The sequence below is a fragment of the Amphibalanus amphitrite genome, unplaced genomic scaffold (genome assembly GCF_019059575.1).
Source record: "Amphibalanus amphitrite isolate SeventyFive unplaced genomic scaffold, NRLGWU_Aamphi_draft 000376F_arrow, whole genome shotgun sequence".
NCBI lineage: Eukaryota > Metazoa > Arthropoda > Thecostraca > Balanomorpha > Balanidae > Amphibalanus > Amphibalanus amphitrite.
Genome location: NW_024881870.1, coordinates 475944 through 491473, shown reverse-complemented (window position 1 = coordinate 491473; position 15530 = coordinate 475944). Strand labels below are relative to the sequence as shown.

At 48.4% G+C, this 15530-nt stretch overlaps 1 protein-coding gene across 1 annotated transcript; it reads right to left on the bottom strand.

Annotated features, from left to right (window-relative positions):
- Window positions 1–9900: 9900 nt before the first annotated feature.
- On the bottom strand, window positions 9901–15285 carry LOC122389910 (corticosteroid-binding globulin-like). The gene is made up of 4 exons (XM_043382404.1): window positions 15252–15285; window positions 14438–14526; window positions 11168–11329; window positions 9901–10845 (listed from the first exon to the last, which is right to left on the bottom strand). The coding sequence occupies exons 1-4, from the start codon at window positions 15283–15285 to the stop codon at window positions 9901–9903; spliced, it is 1230 nt and encodes a 409-aa protein (XP_043238339.1).
- Between the last annotated feature and the right edge of the window lie 245 nt (window positions 15286–15530).

Sequence of the window (15530 nt, the reverse complement as noted above, 5' to 3'; positions counted from 1 at the left end):
CTACACCGATCGTCCGATCCGATTTCTGAAGGTCGCATTCGAAAGCTAGGGTCAGAATCTCGAGTTCCCTAATATATACCTTATTAAAAATATTTGACCTTAAAGGTCAAATCACGGATTGAAATTTTGAGTCCCCCTATTTTTTCTACACCGATCGTCCGATCCAATTTCTGATGGTCGCATTCGATAGCTAGGGTCAGAATCTCGAGTTCCGTAATATATACCTTATTAAAAATGTTTGACCTTAAAGGTCAAATCACGGATTGAAATTTTGAGTCCCCCTATTTTTTCTACACCGATCGTCCGATCCGATTTCTGATGGTCGCATTCGATAGCTAGGGTCAGAATCTCGAGTTCCCTTATATATACCTTATTAAAAATATTTGACCTTAAAGGTCAAATCACGGATTGAAATTTTGAGTCCCCCTATTTTTTCTACACCGATCGTCCGATCCAATTTCTGATGGTCGCATTCGATAGCTAGGGTCAGAATCTCGAGTTCCTTAATATAAACCTTATTAAAAATATTTGACCTTAAAGGTCAAATCACGGATTGAAATTTTGAGTCCCCCTATTTTTTCTACACCGATCGTCCGATCCAATTTCTGATGGTCGCATTCGATAGCTAGGGTCAGAATCTCGAGTTCCCTAATATATACCTTATTAAAAATATTTGACCTTAAAGGTCAAATCACGGATTGAAATTTTGAGTCCCCCTATTTTTTCTACACCGATCGTCCGATAGGATATCTGATGGTCGCATTCGATAGCTAGGGTCAGAATCTCAAGTTCCCTAATATATACCTTTATAAAAATATTTGACCTTAAAGGTCAAATCACGGATATTCGACCTTAAAGGTCACATCACGGATTGAAATTTTGAGTCCCCAGATTTTTTTCTACACCGATCGTCCGATCCAATTTCTGATGGTCGCATTCGATAGCTAGGGTCAGAATCTCGAGTTCCCTAATATACACCTTATTAAAAATATTTGACCTTAAAGATCAAATCACGGATTGAAATTTTGAGTCCCCCTATTTTTTCTACACCGATCGTCTGATCCAATTTCTGAAGGTCGCATTCGATAGCTAGGGTCAGAATCTCGATTTCCCTAATATATACCTTACTAAAAATATTTGACCTTAAAGGTCAAATCACGGATTGAAATTTTGAGTCCCCTATTTTGTCTACACCGATCGTCCGATCCGATTTCTGAAGGTCGCATTCGATAGATAGGGTCAGAATCTCGAATTCCCTAATATAAACCTTATTAAAAATATTTGACCTTTAAGGTCAAATCACGGATTGAAATTTTGAGTCCCCCTATTTTTTCTACACCGATCGTCCGATCCGATTTCTGATGGTCGCATTCGATAGCTAGGGTCAGAATCTCGAGTTCCCTTATATATACCTGATTAAAAATATTTGACCTTAAAGGTCAAATCACGGATTGAAATTTTGAGTCCCCCTATTTTTTCTACACCGATCGTCCGATCCAATTTCTGAAGGTTGCATTCGATAGCTAGGGTCAGAATCTCGATTTCCCTAATATATACCTTATTAAAAATATTTGACCTTAAAGGTCAAATCACGGATTGAAATTTTGAGTCCCCTATTTTTTCTACACCGATCGTCCGATCCGATTTCTGATGGTCGCATTCGATAGCTAGGGTCAGAATCTCGAGTTCCCTTATATATACCTTATTAAAAATATTTGACCTTTAAGGTCGAATATCCGTGATTTGACCTTTAAGGTCAAATATTTTTAATAAGGTATATATTAGGGAACTCGGGATTCTGACCCTAGCTATCGAATGCGACCTTCAGAAATCGGATCGGATGATCGGTGTAGAAAAAATCGGGGGACTCAAAATTTCAATCCGTGATGTGACCTTTAAGGTCGAATATCCGTGAAAGGTCAAATATTTTTAATAAGGTATATATTAGGGAACTCGAGATTCTGACCCTAGCTATCGAATGCGACCATCAGAAGTTGGATCGGACGATCGGTGAAGAAAAAATCGGGGGACTCAAAATTTCAATCCGTGATTTAACCTTTAAGGTCAAATATTCTTAATAAGGTATATATTAGGGAATTCGAGATTTTGACCCTAGCTATCGAATGCGACCATCAGAAATCGGATCGGACGATCGGTGTAGAAAAAATTGGGGGACTCAAAATTTCAATCCGTGATGTGACCTTTAATGTCGAATATCCGTGATTTGACCTTTAAGGTCAAATATTTTTAATAAGGTATATATTAGGGAACTCGAGATTCTGACCCTAGCTATCGAATGCGACCATCAGAAATCGGATCGGACGATCGGTGTAGAAAAAATTGGGGGACTCAAAATTTCAATCCGTGATTTGACCTTTAAGGTCAAATATTTTTAATAAGGTATATATGAGGGAACTCGAGATTCTGACCCTAGCTATCGAATGCGACCATCAGAAATTGGATCGGACGATCGGTGTAGAAAAAATAGGGGACTCAAAATTTCAATCCGTGATTTGACCTTTAAGGTCAAATATTTTTAATAAGGTATATATTAGGGAACTCGAGATTCTGACCCTAGCTATCGAATGCGACCATCAGAAATCGGATCGGTCGATCAGTGTAGAAAAAGTAGGGGACTCAAAATTTCAATCCGTGATTTGACCTTTAAGGTCAAATATTTTTAATAAGGTATATATTAGGGAAATCGAGATTCTGACCCTAGCTATCGAATGCGACCTTCAGAAATCGGATCGGACGATCGGTGTAGAAAAAATCGGGGGACTCAAAATTTCAATCCGTGATGTGACCTTTAAGGTCGAATATCCGTGATTTGACCTTTAAGGTCAAATATTTTTAATAAGGTATGTATATATTTGGGAACTCGAGATTCTGACCCTAGCTATCGAATGCGACCATCAGATATCCTATCGGACGATCGGTGTAGAAAAAATAGGGGGACTCAAAATTTCAATCCGTGATTTGACCTTTAAGGTCAAATATTTTTAATAAGGTATATATTAGGGAACTCGAGATTCTGACCCTAGCTATCGAATGCGACCATCAGAAATTGGATCGGACGATCGGTGTAGAAAAAATAGGGAGACTCAAAATTTCAATCCGTGATTTGACCTTTAAGGTCAAATATTTTTAATAAGGTATATATTAGGGAACTCGAGATTCTGACCCTAGCTATCGAATGCGACCATCAGAAATTGGATCGGACGATCGGTGTAGAAAAAATAGGGGGACTCAAAATATCAATCCGTGATTTGACCTTTAACGTCAAATATTTTTAATAAGCTATATATTAGGGAATTCGAGATTCTGACCCTAGCTATCGGATGCGACCATCAGAAATTGGATCGGACGATCGGTGTAGAAAAAATAGGGGGACTCAAAATTTCAACCCGTGATTTGACCTTTAAGGTCAAATATTTTTAATAAGGTATAAATTAGGGAACTCGAGATTCTGACCCTAGCTATCGAATGCGACCATCATAAATTGGATCGGACGATCGGTGTAGAAAAAATAGGGGACTCAAAATTTCAATCCGTGATTTGACCTTTAAGGTCAAATATTTTTAATAAGGTATATATTAGGGAACTCGAGATTCTGACCCTAGCTATCGAATGCGACCATCAGAAATCGGATCAGACGATCGGTGTAGAAAAAATAGGGGGACTCAAAATTTCAATCCGTGATTTGACCTTTAAGGTCAAATATTTTTAATAAGGTATATATTAGGGAACTCGAGATTCTGACCCTAGCTATCGAATGCGACCTTCAGAAATCGGATCGGACGATCGGTGTAGAAAAAATCGGGGGACTCAAAATTTCAATCCGTGATGTGACCTTTAAGGTCGAATATCCGTGATTTGACCTTTAAGGTCAAATATTTTTAATAAGGTATATATTAGGGAACTCGAGATTCTGACCCTAGCTATCGAATGCGACCATCAGATATCCTATCGGACGATCGGTGTAGAAAAAATAGGGGGACTCAAAATTTCAATCCATGATTTGACCTTTAAGGTCAAATATTTTTAATAAGGTATATATTAAGGAACTCGAGATTCTGACCCTAGCTATCGAATGCGACCATCAGAAATTGGATCGGACGATCGGTGTAGAAAAAATAGGGGGACTCAAAATTTCAATCCGTGATTTGACCTTTAAGGTCAAATATTTTTAATAAGGTATATTTTAGGGAACTCGAGATTCTGACCCTAGCTATCGAATGCGACCATCAGAAATTGGATCGGACGATCGGTGTAGAAAAAATAGGGGGACTCAAAATTTCAATCCGTGATTTGACCTTCAGAGGTGAAAAAACCCTGCTACTCGCCTGCGTGCGTAGCTGACAGCCACAGCAATAAAGAGACAGATTCGAGCATCTCAGTTGATGCATTTAAAATAGATAACTAGTCCGTTTCCGCTAAAATCAGAGCTGTCTTCCCATAGAGGGCCACTATGGACCACGGCACAAAAATTGAACAGCGTCATCTCTTTGTAGACAGCTGGGGCTGAAAAATCCCGCCGGTGCGACAGCCGGTGCGTTGTGAAGCGCCATAGATAACGCAGGAAAAACGGCGACAGCGCGACAGCTCGTCCCCGCTCGTCGCCGGTTGAACGGTGCCGGGGACCGGCGCGGCCTTGGCCGCCGCCGGAGTAGGGAAGGACCGGGCGACTGGGACGGGGGACGTCACATCTGGGCCACAACTGGGGTGAGGTCCATGACCATCGGTCCCAGAAACTTGGTAGGTGCGTTGATAATTGGTTCTGACTACTGAAGCAAAGGCAAGTGAATCAGTGACAATTGACAATCCTTCATAGACCCGGGAACAGGGGGGGCAGCGGGGGCGCTTGCCCCCCCAACTTGAGAGCCGAGGGGGCGGCGCCCCCTCAACATTGAGGCAGCGTGAAAGGATCTTTCTTCCCTTTTCCGGACTTCTTTCCTTCTTGTCTCCCATCTAAACATCATCACACGGCATTTTCCTAGCTATCTGAATGGTTTCTGCTGATACAGTATCGATTTCACAACATCTGCTATTGTCATCCCGCTTTGGTTTGGGCCTGGCCTTGGCCATGAGTTTGGCAGGCCAGATTTTATACTAGACCATTTTGAGAAAACTTTGAGAAATATATAACGTACAACGGTGGTAAAATCATTGCTATAATATAGGTATAAGTTATACCACAGTTTACCCGCTCCGGGTGTGAGGGAGGGGTGTGGGGCAATGAGTGCACTGACGTGGCGCCCTCGGAAGGCCGGTATCTATGGGATTAAAGCTCAGCGACACTAAGGGCTTGTCTGATGCATTCGGTTATCGGTAGCACCCTCAGAATCACCGGCGTATAGGGCCCTCAGAACCGCCGGTAAGGGGCCTTTAGAGGCATTGGTATGGGCCGCCATGCAGGTGCTGGTTCGGGCGCACAGAGGTGCTAGTGTGATTCTCTCAGAGGCGCCGGTGAGGGTCCTTACAGGCGTTGCTCTGGGATCTCATAGACGCTGGTGTGGAGCCGTTACAGACGGGTGTGGGGTCTTTAGAGCTCCTGACGCGAACCCTCTACAAACCAACAGGGGGTTCTCAGTGACCGGCACGGGGCCCCTAGGCCGGCAGAAGAAGTCGTGTGGGGTCCTTAGAGACCGGCATGGTACTGTCAGACGCCGGTGGGGCCCTCAGGGCTCAGAGTCACCGGTGTGGGGCCCTCAAAAGTTTCCAGTGGGTGGCCTTTAGATGCGCAGGTGTTGACTGTTGGGTCCTTAGAGCCGCCGATATAGGGCTTTAAAAAGCACTGGTATAGGCACTCAGAGTTGGGGGTGTGAAACGCTCAGAGACACCGGTGTGGGCACTCATAGGCGCCGATGAGGGCCCCCACAGTTGCCGTTATGGGACCCTCGGAAAAATAAGTGTGTGACCATCACAGGCGGGAAATGCCCCTAGAACTGGCCCCTCATAGGCCGGTAAGAACTCTCAGAGGCCAGTAACGGGCCTTTGGAGACCACCGAGGGGCCCTTAAAATCTGCAAGATTCCCTCAGAAGCCGGCGTGGGGCCCTTGTTGAGATTTATAGTTTGGTTATTTAGGGCCCATAAGGTGCTCTAACGAGACCTATGAGGCCATTCTGAGTCGAAATATGGACATCGTTAACCCTCGGCGGTCAAATGGCACCGCAGGTCCCCTCGGACCCGAGGGTCCCTTTCAACCCGATGGGTGGGGGGGTGGGGTGGGGGGGGGGGTACGTGTCCCCTTAGACCCCTAACTACGCCACTGCTTCATATGCATCATGTCAGGCATTTTAGGCTCGCCCCCCCAACTTGAAAGTCGTTCCCGGGTCCCTGCTTTCGTGAGTTCTGATTGAACTGGATCAGGAAGCCAGGACGAGCTATAGGAAGTCGATCAGACCTATAGGTAAGTTGGATGGTAGTGATTTATTTTTGTTGTGTTGTGTCACTGAAATGTGGTGATGCGTTGTAACGCCCAGAGTTCGAAATTTGAAAGGTCAGTTTCTTTCTAACACTCTAGCCTCATTTTCATTTTTAGGTCTAAAAAGGTGATGAGAAAACGTCAAAAAGTACCTTCTGTTTCAAGATTAGGTACTTGAAAAAAAAATCGTGACAGCTAGACATCGCGTAGGTGACAGCTTTTGAGTTTTATTCACCTCTGTTGACCTTTAAGGTCAAATATTTTTAATAAGGTATATATTAGGGAACTCGAGATTCTGACCCTAGCTATCGAATGCGACCATCAGAAATCGGATCGGACGATTGGTGTAGAAAAAATAGGGGGACTCAAAATTTCAATCCGTGATTTGACCTTTAAGGTCAAATATTTTTAATAAGGTATATATTACGGAACTCGAGATTCTGACCCTAGCTATCGAATGCGACCATCAGAAATTGGATCGGACGATCGGTGTAGAAAAAATAGGGGGACTCAAAATTTCAATCCGTGATTTGACCTTTAAGGTCAAATATTTTTAATAAGGTATATATTAGGGAACTCGAGATTCTGACCCTAGCTTTCGAATGCGACCTTCAGAAATCGGATCGGACGATCGGTGTAGGAAAAATCGGGGACTCAATTTCAATCCGTGATTTGACCTTGAAGATGACCTTGAAATTTGAAATGAATACGATATTCGGAATCAGCGTCCCAAACTGCATCGGCTAGGTTGGGTTTAGTTGAAATTCGGACTCGACGCTGAATCCGTCGCGGAATACGACGCTAACTTCACGCACGTCGATGTGGAAGGATTTTAGGGCAACAGCCGGACAGGAATTCGCAGGAATTTGATGACAATCGGCTGAAAATGTCAACGACTCTGCTTTCAACAAAAGAATGATAAATTTGAAAATAGGATATTGGGAAGGGGCACACTGGGCGAGATATAGGTAGGGAGCATCATCATCGGAGGATCGGAGAATGATCGAAGTTAACAAGGCATAAAAGGCAAATAAGCCTTCCACAGCGAGCAGCGAGCGCCTATATCCGAAACGTCATGGCAAATATCGGTCGTCTTTGACCTGACTCCAAGCGCCACAGTGCTTGACGTGTTTTCCGAAGCTCTAGGTAAACAAGGGTCGAACCGGCGAGGTGGGGTCGAGGTCCACCAAGCATTGATTCGAGTTGAAATACTTTACAATTCACAACCAACCTTTTGCAGAATGTAGGCATCATATTGGGGATAACCGAAGTTATATGATAGGGGAGAGTGGGGCAAAGCGGCCAGTGGCCACCCTAACGTTTCTCACGATGCCAACGCTTGATTTTTAAACTTGGAAAGATTCTTTCTATACCAATGTGATCCCTAGTAAGTTGCCTTTTATTTCAACTGCGTTTTATTTCCAAAGGCGTTCACATATGAAAGATATTGACAAAACTTTAAACCTATGCATATTGGCCACTTTGCCCCATACCCTGGGGCAAAGCGGCCACCGGCGTCTTCTCAAGTCCCGATATGAGAAACAAAATAGTTGCCTCGTGTACGACTAGTGTATTTGATGGTGACAAGGTTAATCGAGGATGGATGTTTACTTTATCATCTTCCACCTGTAGGTAAACAAAGAAAGGATTTTCATGAAAATAAACATTTAATTGCATTATTTGGTAACTCATGCAACTGAAAAGTGGCCAAGATGAATGCATGACGACACATTTCAATATAAATAATGTTTTTTTATCCAGATGGAAGCAACTTATGGCCAATTGGGGGTGGCCACTTTGCTCCGGCCACTTTGCCCCGCGCATACCGTCCGAGACAAAAATATTCCAGCTTAGCTATTAGTGGGGTAAAAAACATTAAAATTGGTAGAATACATGTATGTACGATAACCATGCAATGCATGGACAAGAACGCTTATAAAAATTCCAAAACGGTTATGGAATAACATAACATTTAGAAATTGTAAACATAGTTGGTAACCTGGCAAGAAATGCTTTTCCGTGTTTCACAGAACAATGGTGATGGGCCTGAAACCCCGGTCTGGCTCATTCGAACGACCGTGAAGAGAAGTATAATTGGAAACCATAAATTGGAACTGACGCCAGCTATGAAGGGCTAAAACGATGGGTGGCCGCTTTGCCCCACTCTCCCCTACCTACATTCTGCACATATGATACATATATGATACATATAAGTCATAACCGAAGTCGCTCTGTAAAATGTTCCCGGGCTGGCACTTCAGGGTCGCCTGACTCGACGGGTTCCCAGCGCCACCTCTCAGCCGTCCCGGTACGGCGGTGCGTAACGGAAGAGGGCGCTAGCAGCCCAGGTCGGCCGTGCTAGTTAGTCCCCACGGCACCGGGCACACTGCATATTGCACATACAGTATCAAGGCGTGTGTGGCCATCCAACGTGTAATTCAAGCCCAAGCCTCTTACAGACAGGCTAAAGTCATCATCTCGAGCCCAAAGTAAGGCGATCAGATGCCCGTTTCGGGGCTGCGAAAACTTTCGTAAACGTTAATGAAAATTGAGATGGCAATGGGAGCGTTGCTCGTTAGCAAGTAATCTTGCACAGCTCGCATGCGTTTTTCATACTGCAGCCTGCGTAGTGCGTTGTGTGTGCGTAATAAGCGTTTCTGTAGAAGTGCCTGCTCACGCTATAAAGGTCAGCATTCTACGCGTTTGTGCCTATAACCCGTTTGCCACTATCATAGGTAATCGAATCGCACGTCGCATAAACTAAAAACTTCACTGGAAAATGACTTTTCAGAAATTCCCGGCATCCGCTTCTAAACCTATAAGTCATAATAACAACGGATCAAACGAAAGCTTAAGATCCGTGACATACATTCAATGTATAATGATCCAACCAAAACTAATCAGACTTAACACCACTAAGAAGCCAATAATGACGCACGCTGAACGGAATAATCTGCAATAAATCGTAAAAGTTCAAAGGACGATTGTATCATCAGAACTACATTCGATGTGCAGGTTGCAGCGTATATTCGTGACAAACGCAGTAAAAAGGTCGCTATTACAACTGATTTAATGCCGCTCTTCAAGACACGATATGTGTGACTCGGCTGAACTGAGAAGCAGATTCATCCATATTCCATAATATTCCCTACCGACGTAACTGGGATTTTATAGCTGAAAGGAAACACAGGTGAGCCCACTCTGGTCACGACACGATTGCATCATTCAAGCACTGTAGCTTATTGCACACTTTATTTTGACCAACAAAACATAAAATCTTAGTTCAAAATGAATAACTCTTTACCGTGGGCTTTGCTCTCGCGTTGTACGCTCACGTTTTATGTAAAGCCACATCTCGTGATCCAAACTAGTGCATTTAAAACATCTATCATTGCATCTACCACCCGCGTTCAATTTCTACCAATCCCCCTCCCTTCCACTCCGCCTCACTCCCCGCCCACCGGACCACTCCTCAGAACCTGACGGGACTGCGGCGGCCGGCCGGCGCGCCGACCAGCGGGTCCACCACGTGAGCCGTGAACAGGGGCAGGCCCAGCTCCACGTGCATTACAGAGGCAACGAACGGCCGGTCGAGCTGCAGCACGGCGCGCGGCGTGCTCTCGTCAGAGCCCGCTCGCGGGATGATGCTGATACCGGCCGCTCCAGCGGCGCGCGTACCCTTCTCGTCGACATCGATGACGGCCCGGTGCACGAGCTGGTCCACCTTGTCGGCACCGTTGGGCCCCAGGCCGCCCTCCAGCATCGGGCCCAGGCCGAGCGACAGGGCCACGTCGCGGTAGTCGTGCTTGACGGACTTGATGGAGAACTTGGGGAAGGTGAGAAGCACCTGGGTCTCGAGCGGCGATATCTCCGCCAGCGCCTCGTAGTGCCGCCGGGAGAGCTTGCTCACGACGTCCTCACTCCGGTTCGCTGCCACAAAGAAGAACATCTCCATGTGGAACGCGTTGTCGTTGTACGGCACGGCCACGCCGTACAGGCCGTCGTCGCTGGCGTTCAAAAACCGCATCGAGCCGGAGACGAGCACGGCGGGCACGGCCTGCTCGCCGGCCGGCCGGCGGAATGGCAGCTCCTTGGTGGAGATGGTGAGCTCGGGCAGCCAGGGACTGGAGAAGGCCAGAGCAGCGGCCAGCACCAGGCGCGAGTCCGGATCCAGGTGGGTAAACAGGTCCGAAATCAGACCGTCCGTGGCCGCCGACACGTCAGAGTTGATCTGCCGCACCGCCTCGGCGGCGCCCAGGTCCAGCTCCCGGCCGGTGGGAGGGGACAGCAGCTGCAGCAGCCGCGCGCACAGCTGCTGCTTGGACACAGAGGTCACCTGCGGCTTCGAGCACTCGGTGCGCACGCGAGGTATGCTGTACGCCCGGAAGAAGCTCTTCACGGAGGACTTCTCAGCAGCCTGTGGGAAGGGAAAGAGGTGAGACGGAGCCGAATTTACGATCTGCTGAAAATCTGCGTTCTGCTAAAATGTCGGCAATGAGACTGCATTGTATGATAACTTGATCATATCAATCGCATACATTGTTTCAGGCAGCCGAACAGCTGTCATCGCACCAAACAAGAAAGGCAATGACATGACGGTTTTTAATAGCATAAATGCCTTAAAATGCTGCAGCACAAATAGCACGTTTATAGCAGACTTCAACTCCTTTACACTGACACGACCATACTGCGATTCAGAGTGCGCCCCTCCCACACCACCCCACACACTGCCTACTCACCATTTGGTCGATGGCCTGGCTGAGCTGGGCCGGGTTGGCGGTGCCCAGCTGCCTCTGAATCAGACTCTGGATCTCCGTGTTGGCCGCGCGGTGGGCGCCGGCAATCACGTTAAACAGCGCCGCCGGACACACCACCTCGTTCTGCTGGCCCGAGAGCACCTCCTGAGGGGAGAGAGGACAGATCAGGTCAGGTCAGGTGCCGCCGGCACACCACCTCGTTCTTCTGGCCAGAGAGCACCTCCTGTGGTGACACAGAGAAAGGTCCGGTCAGGTCAGATCAGGTACCGCCGGAAAAACCACACCAGACGGTGAGGTTTGTGATGGTATGATGCAAGGTTCGATAAAGAGTATATAATGACGACTCGTGAGCCATGAGCGGTGTGTATATTCTATTAAAGCACACCCCTCTAGCTACGTTGCTTTCGGGACTATATAAAGGACAGTTGTCTACATTCCACTGCGTTCACGTGCCATCGTACCAAGGGAATTGTTACATAAGAACCCAAATTGGTACCGCAAAGCATTTTCAGCCTGGATAGCTAGCTTTGCAGTGCCGCGATACTGACGATTTGTACCACCGATATGCGGCTGTCGCCAGCGTTCTGCCCATCGGGCCATACTTGAAGCGTGCTCGTTATGGATCGTAACGCCGAAAACTTTGCACTTTGCTTGGTAAACGGTACGGCTTAACTCTTTGGAAGACTTAACATGACACCATCGCTTCCCATGTCACCGGAAAAGAATGCTTTCTGACCAGTGACCACTCCTGTCTTATGCTTTGAAAAATGCATAATAGTTCACAATGCATCGCACATATGCGGTTGCATTCAAAACCATATACTCCAAAGTCCAAACTATCTAATTCCAGGGGAGAGGGGGGGGGGCACCTTTACAAGGTCCTATCAACCTATCAGCTAACCTCCGCGACCCGACATATTACATGTTTTTGACCGCACATTGCTATTCTAAACGAATGTTCCTCTTTCCCAGCGGATAGCTTTTGCTAGTAAGATGCTCATTCTTCAATCGAGGATCAATCGCGCTCATGCATTTATCTCAAATCACGAGGACTCAAAATAGGCGGTCACGAAACCTTTCGTGAAATGCTCAGGACTCCAGAAGTAGGTACGCAACTCGCAATGAAAAGGTTCGGCGACGGCCCTCGACGTTGCGCGAGAGCTGACAGATGCGCGCAGCAGCAGCCGGAGGCGACCGGAGGCTGCAGGCTGGCTATATGGGGATGGACCTTTCACCGAATAAATCTGAGGCGAATCTAGTATACGGGATGGGCGCAGCTGCGAGCCAGGAACGGTTGCTCGGCACTCCAGAGACTGGCGTTCAAAGCTCCTATGCAGATTTACGGGTCGGGGGCTGGCTCATAGCTTCTATGCAGATTTACGGGCCGAGGGCTGGCTCATAGCTCCAGAGCAGTGAGACGGTGACCCAAAGCTCTACTGCAGAGAGACCGACCGGCGCGGCGGCTGGCAGCTAACGGTACCCGTATGGCCGTTACGGCGCATACACCTCATTACCGCAGTGGCGAGCCGGCGCCGACCTGACCCGGCTCCAAGGCGCAGCGCATGAGATCGTATCCAGGAGAGCGGCGCCCACTGCTGGCTCTCCAGCTCTGACAGCGGCGGCTCTGAGGTGACACCCACGGCTGATGGGCCGATAGGCCCGCCGCGGCCGCCGGCAGCGCTCAGGACAGTGACCGGCGTCGCCACAGGCCCGGTCAACTGCACGACAAACCGGTACAGACATTCACTGCTCCGTCCGGCGGCTGTCCGTCCAAGGCCGACCGCCGAGATGGCCAGGAGAGGCGGCAGAGGTGTCGTCGAACCCCGGAGACCTTTCAGTTGCAGTGTGTCCCAAGGGCAATCCAGTCCGTTCTGATCACTTGTTCATAATATGTTTGGGAGAAACAAAGCTAGACATTTCTAAATACCTTTGTGCATCGGAGCTGCACCAGCGGCGTCAAACTCCTAGAACATCTTACGTCCTTTCATATGCAGATGATATGAACAGATTATCTGGACACGATTTCTCACCCAGATTCGTAGAACTGCACTGACTCATCCCGAGACACTTCCGCGTTGAGTCCGGTAAGACGCAGGTCGGGCTAACGCCTGGGTCACCGCACTCTGATCCGAGCAGTGCTCAGACCGGTTCGGCTCAGCCTGAGCCTCAGTGCCATAAGTCACGACTTCTCGACCCAGTCTCAGCGGTAGCTAGACCTGGGGTTACACACCGAAGCGATGGCACTGTGCGGCGGCGACCACCGCACTATCCACTCAGATCAGATCAGCAGGCGTTACGACGGTGGAGTTATAATCCAAGGCTGTCCAGCGCCATCCGAACGGCAGGGAGACAGAAGCTAAACTCTGTCCAAAATCCAGCCGGTAGATTGGGCCTGGCCGAAACCAGCATTGGCCGTAACGGCGGTGGTTAGATTCCGTGGATCGCAATTTACGGAGATCCCGACGTCAAACCAATGCACTGAGGGAGACAGGCCGTGCAGCAGCGAATGACAAAAGTCAAAGAAGGGCATAGTTGTGGACTGTGGTAAATGTTATTATCGGTGGGCTTCAGAGACTCCTGTGCTGCTTTTTCAGCGGTGAGCCATCACCAAAGGGATAGCTGACATATTTGGCGACCAGAGCGACATTCGAAAACCACAGCAGAGGCGGACACACTGGGCAGTAGCAGAATCAACAAAACACCAGCGTGCAGCAAGAAATGTCGCGTCTCGGGATCCGGGACGGGAACCATCGATAAATAATGCTGTCGGTGTCCCCGCCCACACACTATGCTTGAAGGGAAGTATTTGCAGCGACCGGGGGTCACGCACCGAGCTCATGCACCGCAATACTGACACCGAAACATAATTCGAAGCGTCCAGACCAACATCGGCAAAACATCGGCAGCCGGCGAGCGTGACAACACGACACGCTCACCGGGCCAACAAAAGAAGCGGGCCAGGGTCACGGTCACGGTCAGACGGAGAGGCCATCAGCTGATCGGAGACGGCTCGCCTAAAAACGAGACGAGCGAGTGATAAATAGGCCCGAGCCCGAAGCATTACAAGCACTTCTAACTTAGATTCAAGTGAGAAAAAAACTTGATTTTAGAAAGGAAAACGTGGTTAGCGTAATTTAGTTCAATCAACAGGCGAGGTTGGAAATGTGGGGATAACTATATAGTGGCATTTATATCATAATCTTACATTTGCTTCCAGAACCCATTCGTGCATGCCCGTGAGCACGTTCTTACCCTGAGGAGGTGGTCATTGAGATCGAGCAGCGGGCTCTCCTTCTCGATGACGAGGCCCGCGGCGGTCGCAGCCAGCAGCAGGAGCGCGGCTGTCAGAGGGAGAGGGTCGGCCGAGGTCAACTGGCCGCCGGCGGGGTCACAGACGGCGGGCACCCGACACCGGGCGGGCCGCAGGACAGGCGGCCGCACAGCCCGCGGCGCCCGCAGCGAAGGTCGGATTGCGCTAGGCGCACATTGCAAAATATTACACAGACCGGGGAGCAGCCGGGATTTGAGCAATCGTGCCGAAAGGACCACCGGTTCCTGACGAAATGGACTTCGGCCATGTGGTGTGACGTCATCGACGGAGACCATGTGCCGATGTCGTACTTTAACATGTGGTAGTTCATGCCGCAACCGAGATTAGGGAATGGACTTAATAATCAAACCAAAGGCATGCTACCGTACAAATTTAGGCTTCCTTTTATCAATGCTGCTGAAACCGATTGCATATCCAGGCTTCGAGCAGACGCACATTAAAAATGACGGTACGACCTCTTTTTTTCGGGAAATTTACGAAAGTGCACGATTGAGAAATGGATGAACACAGAATCGCCAACGAAAGCAGTTGAAGCAACAGTGACCACATAGAGGCGAGACACCCAACCGGTTCCAGCTCATAACTGAAGCTCAGCTTCGACCCTCCCCACTGACATCACAGGGCGATACAACAAAACGAACCAAACACAAACACCCAAATTAAGCTCACAACAAATTAAGCTCGCAGATCAGTCTGACCCCAAACACTCCCGTCCCATCCCCAAATCTCTCTCACCTGCTCTGAGATAGTGTCTCCCCGTTGTGTCCATGTCTGCAGCTGGCGCTCCTCTCACTATGGCGACCGGTACGCGACTGACTCCCGTCTGCTCCGACCGTCCGACCGACCGGCCTCCTCCCGGCGACCCAGACCGGGGCGCGGCGGCCGATCAGGTGCGCCGCGCGGTGCAGCCAACTTCTGGAGCCGACCCGCAGCTCCGACCGGTTTCGCAAGCTGCGACTGTCGCTCGCTGGCGACTCTGGCTCCGGGTCCAACTTCGGTGGGCGGTAGGAGGCG

Coding starts and splice junctions, on each gene's coding strand:
- LOC122389910 (XM_043382404.1), bottom strand. CDS start 15,285: ATGGACACAACGGGGAGACACTATCTCAGAGCAG. Junction 14,527..15,251: donor GAGACACTATCTCAGAGCAG/GTGAGAGAGATT, acceptor TCCCTCTGACAG/CCGCGCTCCTGCTGCTGGCT. Junction 11,330..14,437: donor TCAATGACCACCTCCTCAGG/GTAAGAACGTGC, acceptor CTCTCCCCTCAG/GAGGTGCTCTCGGGCCAGCA.